Below are 15,630 nucleotides of genomic sequence, written 5' to 3' on the forward strand. Positions count from 1 at the left end.
GCGCATTGCTCACTTATATATATATTATGTTGTAACAGTTTTTTACATCTATATTATAACTGAGACATATATATGTTTTTCCGTAAGCTGAAAATCCAGACCACATTATATACGTTTAGCCTTTATAATTTACAACATCGTTGACCCTGCAATTGGCCGCGGCGAATGCCCAGGAGTTAACAAAAATTCTCGATTTACGTTGGCATGATTCGCCCACATGTTTTATATTGCAGTTGGATGTGACTTAATTTACATATATAAGTTTTGTTCTCATTTTCATTTTTTCTTTAAATGTAACTGCGATTTGTGTATGGGAGCATACAATTACAAACAAAATATAAATTGCCCACATGAAACCGAGTTTTTCAGCTTAGAGCAGGCAAAGGCTAGTTCATGTTGGGAGTTTTTTGCCAACAAGAAATAAATGAAATTAGAAAGGCTAAATAAAAAAAAATAAACATATTCTTTAAATTATTCAAAATAATTTCATTGCACCGCGTTAATTTCATTCGCGTGATTTTCATTCACGTTATTATCTTGATTCGTTAATATCATGGAACAAGGTATTTAAATTATAATTATACTTTACAATTGGTGGGTATTTTTCCCTTTATTTAGTAGTTGTTACAGGCCTGTAACAGGAGGGGCAAAAATGAATCACAAGAAGTGGAATCATTATATTACTTTCATAAAAAAGTTTGACAACATAAAAACAAAATTCAAGATATAATTATAAAACAAAAGTTAGGTAAATTACTTCAAATATAACATCAAATCAGTTACATTGAGTACTGATAACAATAAATGCAATGCAATTGAATATGAACTAAAATTTGACTGGTTACTTGTTGGGGAAAAAATATTTTTTTAAAAAAAAATTAGCGACAAAAAGAAATGTCACATGATGGATTGGTATTGAATTCGTATGAATGGGTTTTTGTAACAAAACTTGGAAATTTACAGGCGTGATTTCAAGATCGTTTGCATTACTTCACAAACTTTGGACAGTCATCGCTGAAATATAAAAAAATGTGTCAGTATTTCAAAAAATGCTATTAAATACAAAATACTACCTGTAGTTTTTTAGTCATAATCTCACCCAAAACAATTTTCATACTGCAATAAGTAAGCACTCACAAGGAAAACACAAAAAAACTACTTTCGCTGCAATGAAAAGTAGAAGGGGTTATATTAGGTAGAATATGTTGGGGTATTAAAGTAACGGGCGGGTTCATATTAGGTAGATTATGTAAGGCTGTTGTAGGTAAGGGGCGGGGTCACATCAGGTGGAGTATGTGGCGGTGATGCAAATAATAGGCATGATCACATTAGGTAGGGTATCTCGAGGTATTTGAAGTAATGGGCGTGACCACATTAGGTAGAGCATGGTTTCCTTACCGGTATACGCTAATATGAATAACTTCATAATGTTATTAAAACCTGACAGAACATTTCTAGTGCGGATCTGAGGGTGATTTATTTTTTTCAAAAAAAATACTCCGTTTAAAAGTTCCTCAAAGTTAGTAACTTATTAGGTTTTTTGAGAAAAAAAACATCAAAAAAATCCTGTCATTAATTTTTTTCATTCTTTGTCTTGTTTGTATTTATTTTTGTTCTTCTTTCAATCCTGCTGTGCAGCTATAGTAGGTGTCCAAAAATGCTGTAGTGATGTCTGAAATGATGGTGCGATCAGGAATTTGTTGTGATAAGCCGTATATTGCTCCCTACGAAAAGAACGAATAGAACTGTTAACATGTGAATTACCAGATAGACAGGACATCACGTAGCCAACATATACCTGTCGTTAATGATAAAGATTGATCAAAAAAATTTTGTTTATTGGCGAAGATTAATTCACGCGAAATTCACTACATTTTGTCACTCGCATAAAGCTTTTTTCGTAACTGCGAAAAATATGGTCAATACAGTATTACTTCCAGTGGAGATGATCCTTAAAAGATGTTGGGCAATAAATTTTGGTGACTAGTTGTGCAATCCTATTATTTGTATTAGCTAACTATACTGCATTTAGCTAGAAAACAAAAGCACCGATGGATCTCTGATATATCAGCTAAAGCAAAAAACTAAATAAACTTGAGATTTCTGTGTAGTCAAAAAACCAAAATTCAACATTATGTAAAAAAAGAGTGAGAAAAAAAAGAAGAGAATAAAACCACGGACCACCTAGTTTTTGAGACGAATCACTAAAGCGCGCTTTATACCAAAATGCACAAAATGGCGCAGCATAAAATCAACTTTTCATTCCGCAATTTGCGTTATAAACACCAACTACAGATGGTATGAGTGAATAATCACATCATAGCGAATGTATTTTGCACAAAAAAAAAACAATTTCAAGAACATCAGCAAACAAAAATAACCGGAAAATTCATTTTCGTAAATCAAGAAACTTCGTCGGATTCTTTTCTGTTCGAACAAACTTCGACATTAAAGTATTTTGACTCATGCTGGTCTATATACCTATCAAGTTTCATAACCAGACACGCTTTTTTTCAACGTTTATTAAAAAGTGCATCTCACCTTTCCCTGTGCTGTTTGTGTCGGATTTTTCATAAGATTGGCTGCCACCTTTGAGATGTCTGTGATAAACCTGTCTGCCACTCCTTTTTTAGTGTGAGGTACAGTCACTGCGATGTGAAGACTAAAAAAAACCATAAATAACATCTTTAAAGAAAAACTCTCTAGACTGTGTATAGATGGTCCTAACTCCAAAAACCTGCTTAGCGCAACTTTGACTGATTGCCATCTTAAAAATAAAGCAATTTCTTATTCACATACATAACAATTTAAAAATGACGTGATCCTTTTTTTTATCCTCTCTCTTATCCTTCTAAAAAATAATAACATCAGCATAAATATGCCAATTTGAGCAGTTTTTTTTTTGAATTTTATGAGTTATTTATATAATGGAAATATGAAATTTAACATTTAATACCATTTTTGTATCCTCTTTCCCCAATAGTAAAAATAGTTTTTTGTATGCACATACACACACATACACACCTCACACATTTCAGAATGGAAAATACCAATTTTTTAAAACTTTAGTACCCCGAAACAAGGCAGCATAGATCAGAATTTGTATCTGTGATACGCAGGGTTCACCCAGTCCCTCCTGCTGCTAGGCTTTTGTAGGCAACTTTACGCTTCTGCAGTAACCTTCCTGATGTCTACGTAATCTTCCCACTCCCATTGCTTCCACCACTTCATATAATTTAAACGATTAGATTATCTGGTGATCTAGTATATCTTTCGAAAAATATTACATTAATGGTAATAATTTTCGTGAGTGGAAAAAAATTACATCTGGCAGGTATTAATTTTTGGAGGGTAATAAAGGGTGCTAACGAGGCTTGTAAAAGTATCGCGGGTATTAATTAATTTTCCCGAATGACGCAAAAATGTTATCAATTACTTTTTAAAAGAATGAAACATTCACACATGTACACTTTTAATGATCTTTTGTTATGACTTGTACGATCTGCATTTCATTTTTTTCTTTTTTATGAATATAATTGCGCTTTTCAATCGACTTAATGACATTTCCTTATTTTTTTCACGTACATTTTTCGGGTACAAAATTTGGGCAAAATCATTGAAAAGGGAAAAATATTACCCGCGATAAAATATTACCATCAAGGTATAACTGTATAAATATAGTTAAATATAGAATATTTATAGTAATTTTGTGCATACTTGTTTTTTCAGATGGTACCGACAGAAAATAAACGTGATAATGCGTACACACACATAATACACTAACTACCTCCCTCCTCCCCCACCCACCCCTAGCCCTTTGTTTAGTTTCTTGAAATTTGAAAATCCCATTCTCATCCCCAACCCATGTATTGACGCTGCGTACGTACTTAATAAGGGACCATATTATACGCAAAAGCAATAAAAGAAAGGCTATTCAAACAAAAGTAAGATTAAAAAAATTAATAATAAAATGTGTAGTTCATACATACTAAATATCCTAGGTTTATAACTCACCCTGATGGGAACTGGAGTGGGTTTAAATGCCACTTCATTTTGGCCAGCTCATCAGACATTAAGTATATATCAAACACGTCTGAAGTGAAAGCAACAACAGAAACGTCCACTGGACTCATAATTCGAATACCAGGAATTTTCTCCAATCTAAAAGATAAAAAGTTAAAGTTTAAAGTCACACAAACACAAACACAAGGATTACAATTGTATCTATATTATAATACCCGTATACGTCTGTCTGTCACGCAAAATGGTAGCTTAGCTGCGTAAGTAGCGAGACGCACGCAATGCGGTATAAAAAGAACCCGTGGATTTTTTTCCACGGGCTAACAACTAGTGTTCAATCAATTTGCCTAAGTATGTATGTTCAATCTATACAGGCGCCATCTTTCACATTTACTGAGTGAAGGCTAACTTACTTTGAATTAATATAGAAGACAAACTTCCTTTGCGGCATTGTAAAAGACTAACTTACTTTGAAGCAATATATCTGGCTGTATTTACGATCAATTTTGTACTCTCAACATAACCTAAAATAAAAGATAAGATTTTAAAAAAGTTAATGCTAGCTAATGAGAGCTAGTTACCTATTTTCTTTTTGTTGATATTTGTTAGAAATTCCAATTATGGTATATGGTATATCGTATGCATGTAAATACTGTATGATCAATACAGTATTTACATGCATACGATATAAGTTTTAGGAAAATATGTTCAAGTTATTCCCTGCAAGGAAGAAAGATATGTGGCCAGTATAAGCTGCAAATTTGTGTGTAAATGACTTGTCTCATTAACATATATATATATATATATATATATTCATCTTTAAAGGTCTCAACCTTTTTATGAACAATATCTCAAAGCTCTAGTGATAAAATTAGAGGGCCTTGAAACCGGGGATAATGCACTACAACTACCCCTGATTTAACAACAGGTTGTCTTCAACTCATTCGATCCTTCATGTAAGCTACATAATGTTTAATTCTTGTATTTATTTTACTGTTTAAATTGGATTGGCTCACCCTTTTCTCCGTGGTACATCATGGAAGCCCAGGTGCAAGCAATGACATTTCCAGGTCTACTTCCAGGTATAGTAGCAGAGGCGTATACTCCACCGCTCCAGTTGGGTTGTGCGAAGTACTAACAAAAAGTTTAATATTGTTACTTTAATAAAAATGGTTGCTATTGTATTGTTTAAAAATGAATTTTGGGAGGTTACTACTAATTTTTACAGATCAAATTCTAAGTGCTACATGTTCTGGGTGTATTTTTTAGTAATATTAGTTTAAATGTAGCGAGGTCATCTTAAAAATTTAGTTATTTTTACGACTGATCAATTTTGCTGAACTAATTTACGGACTTAGTTTACGTGATTTGCTTCGAAAAGCGTAATTTTGCCGAACTTAATTCTGCAAATAGGATAGAAAAGCGTAAAAGTTTCTTTCTGCAAACATACTGACAACTGTGATTACCTGCTGTTTTCTTATTTCTTTGCTGCGGAATAAGACAACTGATGAACCTTTAGGTGCAAACCCATACTAGACAAACAAATACACAGTTCTAGTAAAAAACATTCCAAATCTGTAGTAATGGTTTTCTGAAGCTAAATATACATGTTGTTTAATCTAACACATGGTAATAAAAAAATATTTTGATATTTTACGCAATCATATACTGTCGTTTAATTCAGTTACCTTGTGCGTATCTGCAGATATGCTTGTCACACCTGGTAACGTAAAATCGTATGGAGGAACATGAAATCTAAACAGAAACAATGTTAATAAAAATGTAAACAACATAGTGATTATAGAGTAAACAAAATTTATTGTGTGCAAATGTTTGTAACACTTTGTACACAATCAATAAAAAACCTACCCAGCTTTTTTCATAAAAGCCACAAGAAAACCACCAAGACAGCAATCAGCATGAAAGTAGAGGTTATATCTTTTAGCCAGCTAAAACAAAAGGGATATGTTACAGGAACTTTGATACTTAAGACGAAAAGATTAAAAAAAAATTTTAATCAAAATCCAGTTATGCTAGTTTTTCACTAGAAAGATTCATACATGTTTGCCTGATGAAACTAAAATGTACCTTATTGGTATAAAAATTGGCGTGCACTAAATATGGCGACCCTACTTTAATCGCGATTTCGCGGATACTAATTTTAATGCACATACCATTTGCGCGAAATATTAATATAAATTTTGGTGCATGACAAGTAAGTTAGAATTTTTATTAGCAGTATACTAACTCTTGATATTAACAAATTTAAAATATGAACAATTTTCACTAAAAAAATGTCATAAAATTTTAGAAAAAAAAAATGCGTACTTATTTTGGCGCACACACTATTTGCTCTTAATAATAGTATAAATTTCGGCGCATTTTTAGAATTTTGCGCGAAAAAGCCCTAAAATTTACACGCGACAAATTTTTGACCAATAAAGTAGTGTCACTTTGGAGAAAATACAGACATTTTAGAACTTGACATTCATGATTAGAATTATGCATAAATATTGCTACATCAGTGATATCTGTAAAATATGTTTGTGACTTTTACTTTAACAGAAGCAATTGTAAGATAAAAAATTAAATGAACCATCTGATTCTCGAAAAATATAAAAGAAATTAAATTATGGTAGAGGCTAAATTCATAAGTTTTTAATCTTATTATTCAAATAACTTTAAGAAGCAATATCACAAAACTTTTTGTAGCCATTTTGCAAATCATCTGGAGACTTCAGACCAAGTCCCTAAAATCTTAAATTATAGTGAAAATTCCCCTTAATCGCCATCCTGAAAATGTATATAAGGAGTTTGTATAGTATACCTTTGAAAGATCTTCGATTGGATCAATGCAACCATGTGGGAATCCTGGAACAGATCCTACTAACTGAATACATTTTATTACATTAGCAAAAGGTTGAAAGTTGTGGAAAATTTTAAAGGTAATCAACTGTCTATCAAGTTAAGTTAAGAGCCCGTAAATATGCACCATAATTTGGATACAGAGATTTTATTTACTTAAAAGGACATGCCACAATCAGACCTTGAAATTAAATAGCAATATTTTCTCTGGTGTAAATTTCTAATTCTTTTATAGATTCAGAAAACCAATAGGTTCTAAAAATGATAAGGGAAAAATTTATCAATGTTTAGCAAGAGAAAAAAAATAATTTACAAATTCTTTTTAGAAATACGAGAACACGTACTTAGTCACAACTTGTTCTGTCAGTAATTAACAAATTATTCACCTAGGGTCTTATTAGTGTTGTTTTTAACCATTTTGATTTTCAAAAACTGATAGGAGTGACCTTAGTTTTTTAAAAAAAAATTTTGTTTATTCTTACCAGTATTGTTCTCCTGCTGATAGCTCTTTTCATTGCCTTTAAAAAAAAGAAATGGAAGTCTTATGTGCGGAAGTCTTATTTTATAGTTTAAATGCTGACATTATTTTAATAAATATTAGTTTACCTTCACATCAGCCCGACCTGTCTTTTTGTCAACAGGTATATGCGTCAGCTTCATGTTAAAATAGTGACAAGCCTAAAAAAAAATTAAAAAGAGTCAATAAATCATAACTCAAAGTCACATTTGCACACCTCACACTATCAAGACCAATTTTTATCTTTCTTGAAACATGATGGAAAAGTAGTGCAGTATGTAATTGAAAGAAATTCCTAAGATGCTTCATTTTAATTTCTTTCAACCTTATAACAAAAGTTTTTATTACATTACCTTGTCAAAAGCTGGATGGACACTGTAAGGTGCAATACTGAACAAAAAAGAAAACAAAAAATACACTGCAAACTGCAATTTTTACATTCCAGAAGGAAGTTAGTAACGTAACTTTAAAAATATCTCAGAATATATTTACAGACTATGTTAAGATAACAATACAACAGACTTTCTGTAACGACATCCAGAAATCTTCAGACAAGTTTAAGTTTCAAATCTAAAACAATATTTACATTTCAGGAACTTGGATTCCTCTAGCTCTCCCAAGCTCTCTATAGCATTTGCATGCCATTAATATGCTTTCAGTTCCACCAGATGTCATCTAAGTAAATAAAAACTCATAAGTTTTCTGATCTTAAAGGAAAAGAGGAGAGAAAAGGTCTACTTACCGTTCCACAACAATTTTCATCACCGTTAAACATATTAACACACATGCTGACAACTTCAGCTTCCATTTTGCGAACTGAAATAGAGAAACGTAGTAACAGCATAATATGGAATAAATTTCTTTTACGATTATGATCAAACCCTGTGCTTGAAATTCAGAACAATCAAAAGTCTTGTAGTTACATCAAGAAATAAAAAAACTGTCCTAAATTGTAGCAAATAATTAAAAGTTACAGAAAATTAAATTAACTTTACCGTCTGGAAAAACATCTGCATGTAAAGGATTAGCCCACGAATAATTTTTGTACATCTGAAAACATTAATGTGAGAACGTTTGTAATGGGACCTTTTAATAAACTGTGGACATCATAACTTGATCCTTACATTTAGAGTTACATTTTTGACTGACTAGCTACACCTTAGCCTAGCTTTTATAACAATCTAAATTTCCAAATCATCTGACTGATTCAATGTAAATAACAGCTTAAAAATCCCTAAACATGATCCCAATTCTAAATACATGATATAAAAACTACACCAAATACCTGCACCATCAATTCACTTAATTCATTATCTTGAGCATAAACAGCTCCTGAGACGTAGCCATCATCGACAACGGATTTGTCTAAAAGGAATAATACAAAAACTTGTTTTACAAATATGTCTATAAGTAACACAGTTGCTAAGATGTACGCCTTAGATTTGACCAAACATTAGGCAACTTGCTAGCAAATTTCAGCCCTGTATCCCAGAACTTCATCCATTTAAAACCTTTCCAGTCAGAACTGGATAAGTCTTTAAAATTATGTGCTTCAAAAAAGAATCTTTTTCTGTGTGTTAAGTTAACTACTGAGAAAAACAATCGTAAGTGTCAAAGAGTATGTTACCGATGCCAGTACTGTGTTCAGGCTTGGACAGGAATTGAGTGCGATCACACGCGTACACTTCCGCACACACTATTAATGTTTTTGGTGTGCGTATGATCGCACACCTACAAAGCATTTTGGCGTGTTCTTAAAAAGTGGTGACGATTTAGCCAGTGAACCCCAAACACTGGGAACTGCAAAAGCCTTTAAACATATAAAACCAAAATAAGCACATTTCCGTAGCTATAAATCTTCCCTAATATAACCTCAAAATTTAAAAATCAAAACATACAAAATAACGAGATAATTCAAATATAATCTGTCTTTTTTAATCAACCTTTGTTCGACATCTATTTCGTTTTGGTCATGTGCCAGCATGAAAGTTTCATAATCCATGATAAAACTTACCACAAGTAATAAAAAACAAAGTAAGGCTGGGCATTTTTATAAGCTAAATTAAATCGCAAAAATGCGGACGCTAAAGAAAACTTAAAACACATAAAACAAAATAGGTTTTTTAAATTTGCATTATTTTTTATTATTTGTAAGTCATCACAAGCGAATAGGAAATAATATGCTTCTGGTAATAGAACATTGGTCACTGGTACTTAAAAATAATTATGCATGTCTGTTCCATCTGTAAGTATTTAAGGCGTGTACTATGCACGCCTAACTTCACTGTATAGCGTGTGGTCTGTTGCACTCACCAACAAGATTTTGGCGTGTTATGGCAACACACCAGAGATTTTACTCCTGTCCAAGCCTGATGTTGATAGGCAAATTAGGAAACTTGAGGACTAAAAAGGCCCTTTAACACTAGATTTCAAAAATGGTTGTTTGCCAATAAAAAAGGATAGCATGATAGTATAAAGCACAGCCTTTTCTGGTATAATAAAATACTATGTGAAATACATAATTACTAGCTTTATTACTTTCATAATAGCTTAGAAATATTTTTAGGCTTTAAAGCGAAACAAAAATTCCGCATCAGTTTAGATTAATATTTTTTTAAAAACATTTCTGTTACTATAGCACCTAGACTTCTACAAGTATACATCACCTAATAAATAAGGCGAGGGGAAAAAATAAACAAACAAATGTATACCATCAATTTCTTGATATCTCTGTACAAGTTTCATGAGTTCATTCTAACGAAAAAAAAAACATAACCCAATCAAATATTGTTGCAATTTTGTAGAAAATTAAATTTTGGGATAAAAAATGACCTACAGATTTCATCCCATTCCACAGCAACTATAAAGTAAAACCAAGCAGAAAATTAAACTTTAAATTTCATAAAAATCATTGACTTTCATCAAAAAGCCTTTAAATCCTAATAAGTCCTTAACGTCATGCACATTATTTTTAAAATTATTACAAGCTCTACACTACAGATGCAATGGCTTAACAAACTTAACAAATTTTTTTGTTGCATATGGATGTGCTGTTACTGACATTATCATATTTGTATTCTAATAATGTTTGTATTTTGACATAAGGTTCCTAGAGGCCATAGAGCATATTTATGAATAGATCATTCCAACAAATATAATTAGAATATCTACCTTTTTAACATATGGTTGTCCGTTTACTTTAAAAGCAGTGGCTTCCAACTCTGCTATTGATTTGTCGATTTCTGCTTGTATCTACAGTTTTTAATGAAAACAAAAAAAATAATCAGTAACAAAGCTTTACCATAAATATAAATTTAAATTGAAGGATTTTTACAAAATAACTTATCCTAATTACAGATTTTCAGGGTATAAAATTAAATCAAATAAAAAAAGTATATTCTGTATAACCATTCTTGCAAAAATTTACTGTTAATATACAAACTTTCTCATCTCTTGTTAAATACAATTTGGTGTATGGTAATGATCTCACACACATCAAGTGATGGACTTTCTAATATTCAGAATTTTAAAAAGAAAAAAACTTACTTTAGTCCCTATTACTGGTAATCGTCTTGCAAGCCAAAATATTTTCTGTTTTATAACATTGAAAAAACCTGTAAATAAATAATGAAAAATGGTGTATATGTGTATTAACAAAAAGAACACCAGCAACATACAGAAAATAAATAAATAAAAATGACACAAGTAAAGGCATAGAAAACATATATTAACTGGCATGACTTTAAAATACCCCTCTCATTTTAAGTTTACAATTAAATTAACCTATACATGATGAACGTGTAGGTCACACATAAATACAATGCATTGCAATCACGTCTGTTAGGGTTAGGATTATTTTTGTAAAAATTCTGTTGTCCCGCTACGAATAGAACGCATGCTTTTATAGTATTTACATATTGCAGAGGGGGGGATTCTAAGGTTACTCTAATTGAAGTCTAAAGGCTATTAATGAAAAAAAAATCATAATTTAAAGAGTAAAAATTGGAATCTTGTTCTTTTACACATACCTTCATCATTGAAGAATATAAATGGTACAACTTTTCTTAATAATACTTCCAAAAACAAGAACACAAAGAAACAATAAGTAATGGTGTTGACGACAATCTAAAAATGTTTTAAATCATATTAAATCAAATGGAAAATAGCTAATAGTTCTAAAAATCATTAAAATTAGTTTACTATTTTTAGATTTGATGATAAACTACGGACGTATATCTCTTACCTCCCAATTTTCCAATCCATTTGTTTTGTGATGTATAAATAAACGAACTTCATTTAAGTAGAAGACAAATGTCCACTAAAAACAAAATTCAAATACTAGACAAAATAGTTTTTGAAGTACGATATACTTTTAAAAGAAGAAGGTAAACAAAGAAAATGTGGCAATAGATTGCTTTCACTTCTACTAAAAGTAGGAACCAGCAATAACTAGCAGTATTTTGAAGTAACCACCAGAGAACCAACTGTATTTTTAAGTAACCAACAGAGAATCAGCATTTTTTTAAGTTAGCACAAGAGAACGACCAGTTAAATAGATAAAACGAAATAAACACAACTATTGCTTCGAATGTGAAACATTTTATAATGTATATACACAACAGTTCATGACCTATTTTTCTGAAATGTTTATGTCTGGTGTGACATAGGCTTTATGCAACAGTTGAGACACAGAAGGCTTTTAAAACCACATGCAAGAATTAACAAAAACAAAATTATTATTTTAAATAACGAACTAATATCTGAATTGTAAACCAAATATAACGAAAAACAGTATACAGAGGAGGGTCCAAAATGAGACATTTTTTTCTTTTGGCAGACAAAGTAAAGTTTGAATGAATTAATAAATGTTGGGGAGAAACATCGTGGCATCCAGCAGGAAACATACGTTTGTTTTTCTCACATTTTATTTCAAACAATGAACTTTAAACCTTGAAAATACTATTTTTGTTCTGTTCTTTTTGTTTCCATTATTGCCTTTAGGTTAAATAAATAAATAAATTAAGTTGGTTAATCTTGAATTCTGTGAATTTTATTCATATTTTCGAAAATTAATTTCGTAGAATCCATTTATTGGACCTCGTGAAAACAACTTAAAAGTAGCTGGTTAGCAAGAGCGTAAAGTATCAGAAAAAATCCCTGGGAACTAGGTGCCCGTTTATTTATCATATTTAGTAGTTTTAAGGTCATGAAGTGTTGTGCATAAAAATCACAACACCTTTGCGCCACTGTTGCAGCCTTATCTGGAGTAAATTAATAATAACTGCTGGTTCTGTTGTGGTTAGTTAAAAAACAGCTGGATAGATGATAGATAGATAGATATTTCGCCGTTATAAAAAATGTTACGGGTTTTAATTTCTTTAAATATTTACAAAAATGACTGGAGCAAAAAGAAGGCACAAGTTCCCTTATCATCACCAAGCCTCGTTTTTAAGCAAAAAAGAGAGAGAGAATTAAAATAATATTTAGATATCAAATATAGTAAAGAAATATGTTAACTATACAAAAGTCTATATACGAGTGTGTATCTAAAAATATTTACAAATGTCTATAAGTTCTGTCGTTAATAATTTTGTTTTTGTATTTTTCTTAAAAAATTTAAGAGTTTCATTTGTTTTAATTGCATGAAATAAAAGTGGTTCTCTGGTGGTTACTTCGAAATACTGCTGGTTACTGCTGATTCGTACTTTTAGTATCTACGGATTGTTTTACTTCAAAATAAAATTTTCAATTCATTCATTTTGTGTTTTTGATTGGACCTAATGAGCAATATTAAAATTTTAAAAAATATCTACTCACACACAATTCGTTCCAGTGCAAATGCTCTGGTAAATGTGGCTCCACGACACCCAAAAATTCTTCCCATATATTTATCCAATTTTCATATAAGTAGTCCGTCATCTTGAAACCGCAGTAAGTTCAACGAATAGTTATATAACAAAAATACGAGGAAAATATGCTTGAAACATGAGAATACACTGGACTTTGACTCTTTGTGTTTTGAAAGCAAAAGTAGCGGAGCACATTTGCTACAATTTGTAAAAAGCAGACAGATACCCTGCGCTTACAATGCAGCACGGTTGCCCCAAAACCTCGTACCAAGGGTTTTTTGCCTTTTCAACATCGAGCACAGGGCGGTGAAATTACTACTTGTTTAGCCATCAAATAAGTGCTTTGGCATAGGCAACAAACCCTAGGGACGAGGATGAGGCAACGCGCGTTTTCTCTGGAAATAGTAACTTTTGCTGATTTTCTCCTGGACACCTAATTCTAGAAAACTTCATGGTCATTTGCTAAGCTTCCATAAAATATTTCATAAATCCTATGTAGAAAAAACATTTTAACATCTCTATTTAAAATATGCTTTGCAAAAGTGCCGCCGAAAATAACTCTGGGGCGCTGGGTTAGAAAGGATGGACGAAGAAAATATTTGGACACCTAATGAGTATTCAGTTTTTGAATGGTTTTTTCTAGAAAAAGGGTCCAATTTTTGACAACTATTTCTAGGTAGCATCGTTGTACAAGTTTTGATAACCACTTCTACACTTCGCCATAATAATGAATTGGGAAATGAAATTGGACTGCGCATTATTGACCCGCCTAACGCCAAGTAAAATTAATTTTCCTTGCAGTTGCGAAAATCGCTAAAATTCTTGGAAAAGAAGACATTTTTTTTTTGGTCAGCTAAAACACAAAACCTCGCATATTTTTACGCTTTCTTCACAATTCGCAGGCCATCCTGGTCCCCAGTGCTCTTTTTCACTTTTTGCCAATCTCTAACAACAAAAAACCTCGCTGTCGTACAGATTGTCAAAAAAGACACTTAGAGAGCTGAGGTTGAAATACAGTCGACTCTGATTATAATACAATCACTTATTTTCCCGCTTCTTAGAGAGGGGTCGTTTTCTTGATTCAGTTTGACAAAAAGAAACCGGTTTCCAGAAAGCCCATTGTCACTTCAGCTTATAGTAAATATGGACTTCGGTTTGCCTCTGCAATTTGTTTGTCTGCAGCCTCGTTCCCAGACTAATTTTTTGCTTTTTGATATCCGAGACAGTCTCTTTGCACCGTCTCATTGAGAATGGTTTGTCTGGTAATAGGGGGTTGAAGTGTACGTTGACAAAAAAAATATCGACCGTGAAATTTATTAAAAAAATTACATCTGCTTAGTCCGCGCAGAAATGTCTACAATAAACTCCTAACTTAGTTCTGAAACCTGGCTTTGTTGAGCAAGTACCTCTCCCGGTGCTAAGAGCTTAACAAGTGCGGCAAATTTGATTGGTCGGTTGGTACTTGAGTTTCGATTGCGCATCATTCTGTGATATCTCGTTGGCGTGTGTAAGTAGAAAGGTATGTCGCAAAGAGAACATACGCCTTGCCCTCGTGGTATGTCGCAAGGAGGTAGTATCCTCGCCTTGTTTACTACATGTGCTAGAAAGATAGCATTGAATCGATAGCACAGTCGGTAGAGCAGTCGCCCAGCAAGCGAGAGGTTGTGGGTCCATCATCTTTGCAGCACTTGGAAAGATAATGTACAGGGGTACTTATACCAGAACTTCTAAGAAATTATTGTCCCAAAAAAACTGTTTAAGATTAAAACCTCGAGTTTATCTCAGAGAGTTTCACGGTCAATATTGCGCCTAAAATTCAAAACTTTTTGAACGATGAAGTTAAAGATGAACCTAGACAGGGTTCCCACTTATTTTGCACTTTTTAAAGATACCGTAATTCTTCATTCTAACCCCCTTCCTTTGTTTAGCCCCCCTTCCAATACCCTAACCCCCTTCTCCAACAACTCAAAAAGTTATTTAACCCCTTCCTTTATTTAGCCCTCCACGGCTAAAAAAAATAAAATAATAATAATTAAAAAAATAAAAATAGAAAAAAAGTAAAAGCAGTCAAAGAAATTCAATATTATTCATCATGATTTAACGATATCCATATTCTGCAAGTCCATCATAGAACCAACCTCCTCCCCAGGTCCATTTTTCTCTTTCTGACAATCTCGAACGGCGAGAAGAAATTCTTCGCGCCGTCTCGGATATCAAAACAGCGAAAAATTTCCCTGGGAACGAGGTTGTCATAGAACTTCTTCTGTTAGATGAAGATGATGATGAAACAGACAAAGTTAACATTATGTATTAATTTGAAAAATGTATGTGTTTAAAATTCTATAATTTATTTAGACCTCTCCCTTTACTTAGCCCCCC

At 32.3% G+C, this 15,630-nt stretch overlaps 1 protein-coding gene across 1 annotated transcript; it reads right to left on the reverse strand.

Annotated features, from left to right (window-relative positions):
• Positions 1 to 663: 663 nt before the first annotated feature.
• On the reverse strand, positions 664 to 13,419 carry LOC130628856 (sphingosine-1-phosphate lyase 1-like). The gene is made up of 23 exons (XM_057441883.1): positions 13,220 to 13,419; positions 11,646 to 11,720; positions 11,431 to 11,527; positions 10,949 to 11,016; positions 10,574 to 10,654; positions 10,239 to 10,262; positions 10,114 to 10,156; positions 8,688 to 8,767; positions 8,398 to 8,452; positions 8,145 to 8,218; positions 7,989 to 8,077; positions 7,756 to 7,792; positions 7,492 to 7,563; positions 7,368 to 7,403; positions 6,848 to 6,910; positions 5,890 to 5,969; positions 5,709 to 5,775; positions 5,487 to 5,552; positions 5,037 to 5,154; positions 4,490 to 4,544; positions 4,015 to 4,161; positions 2,542 to 2,662; positions 664 to 1,724 (listed from the first exon to the last, which is right to left on the reverse strand). The coding sequence occupies exons 1-23, from the start codon at positions 13,319 to 13,321 to the stop codon at positions 1,605 to 1,607; spliced, it is 1,770 nt and encodes a 589-aa protein (XP_057297866.1). The 5' UTR covers positions 13,322 to 13,419; the 3' UTR covers positions 664 to 1,604.
• Between the last annotated feature and the right edge of the window lie 2,211 nt (positions 13,420 to 15,630).

The sequence above is a fragment of the Hydractinia symbiolongicarpus genome, chromosome 15 (assembly GCF_029227915.1).
Source record: "Hydractinia symbiolongicarpus strain clone_291-10 chromosome 15, HSymV2.1, whole genome shotgun sequence".
Classification (NCBI taxonomy): Eukaryota; Metazoa; Cnidaria; class Hydrozoa; order Anthoathecata; family Hydractiniidae; genus Hydractinia; species Hydractinia symbiolongicarpus.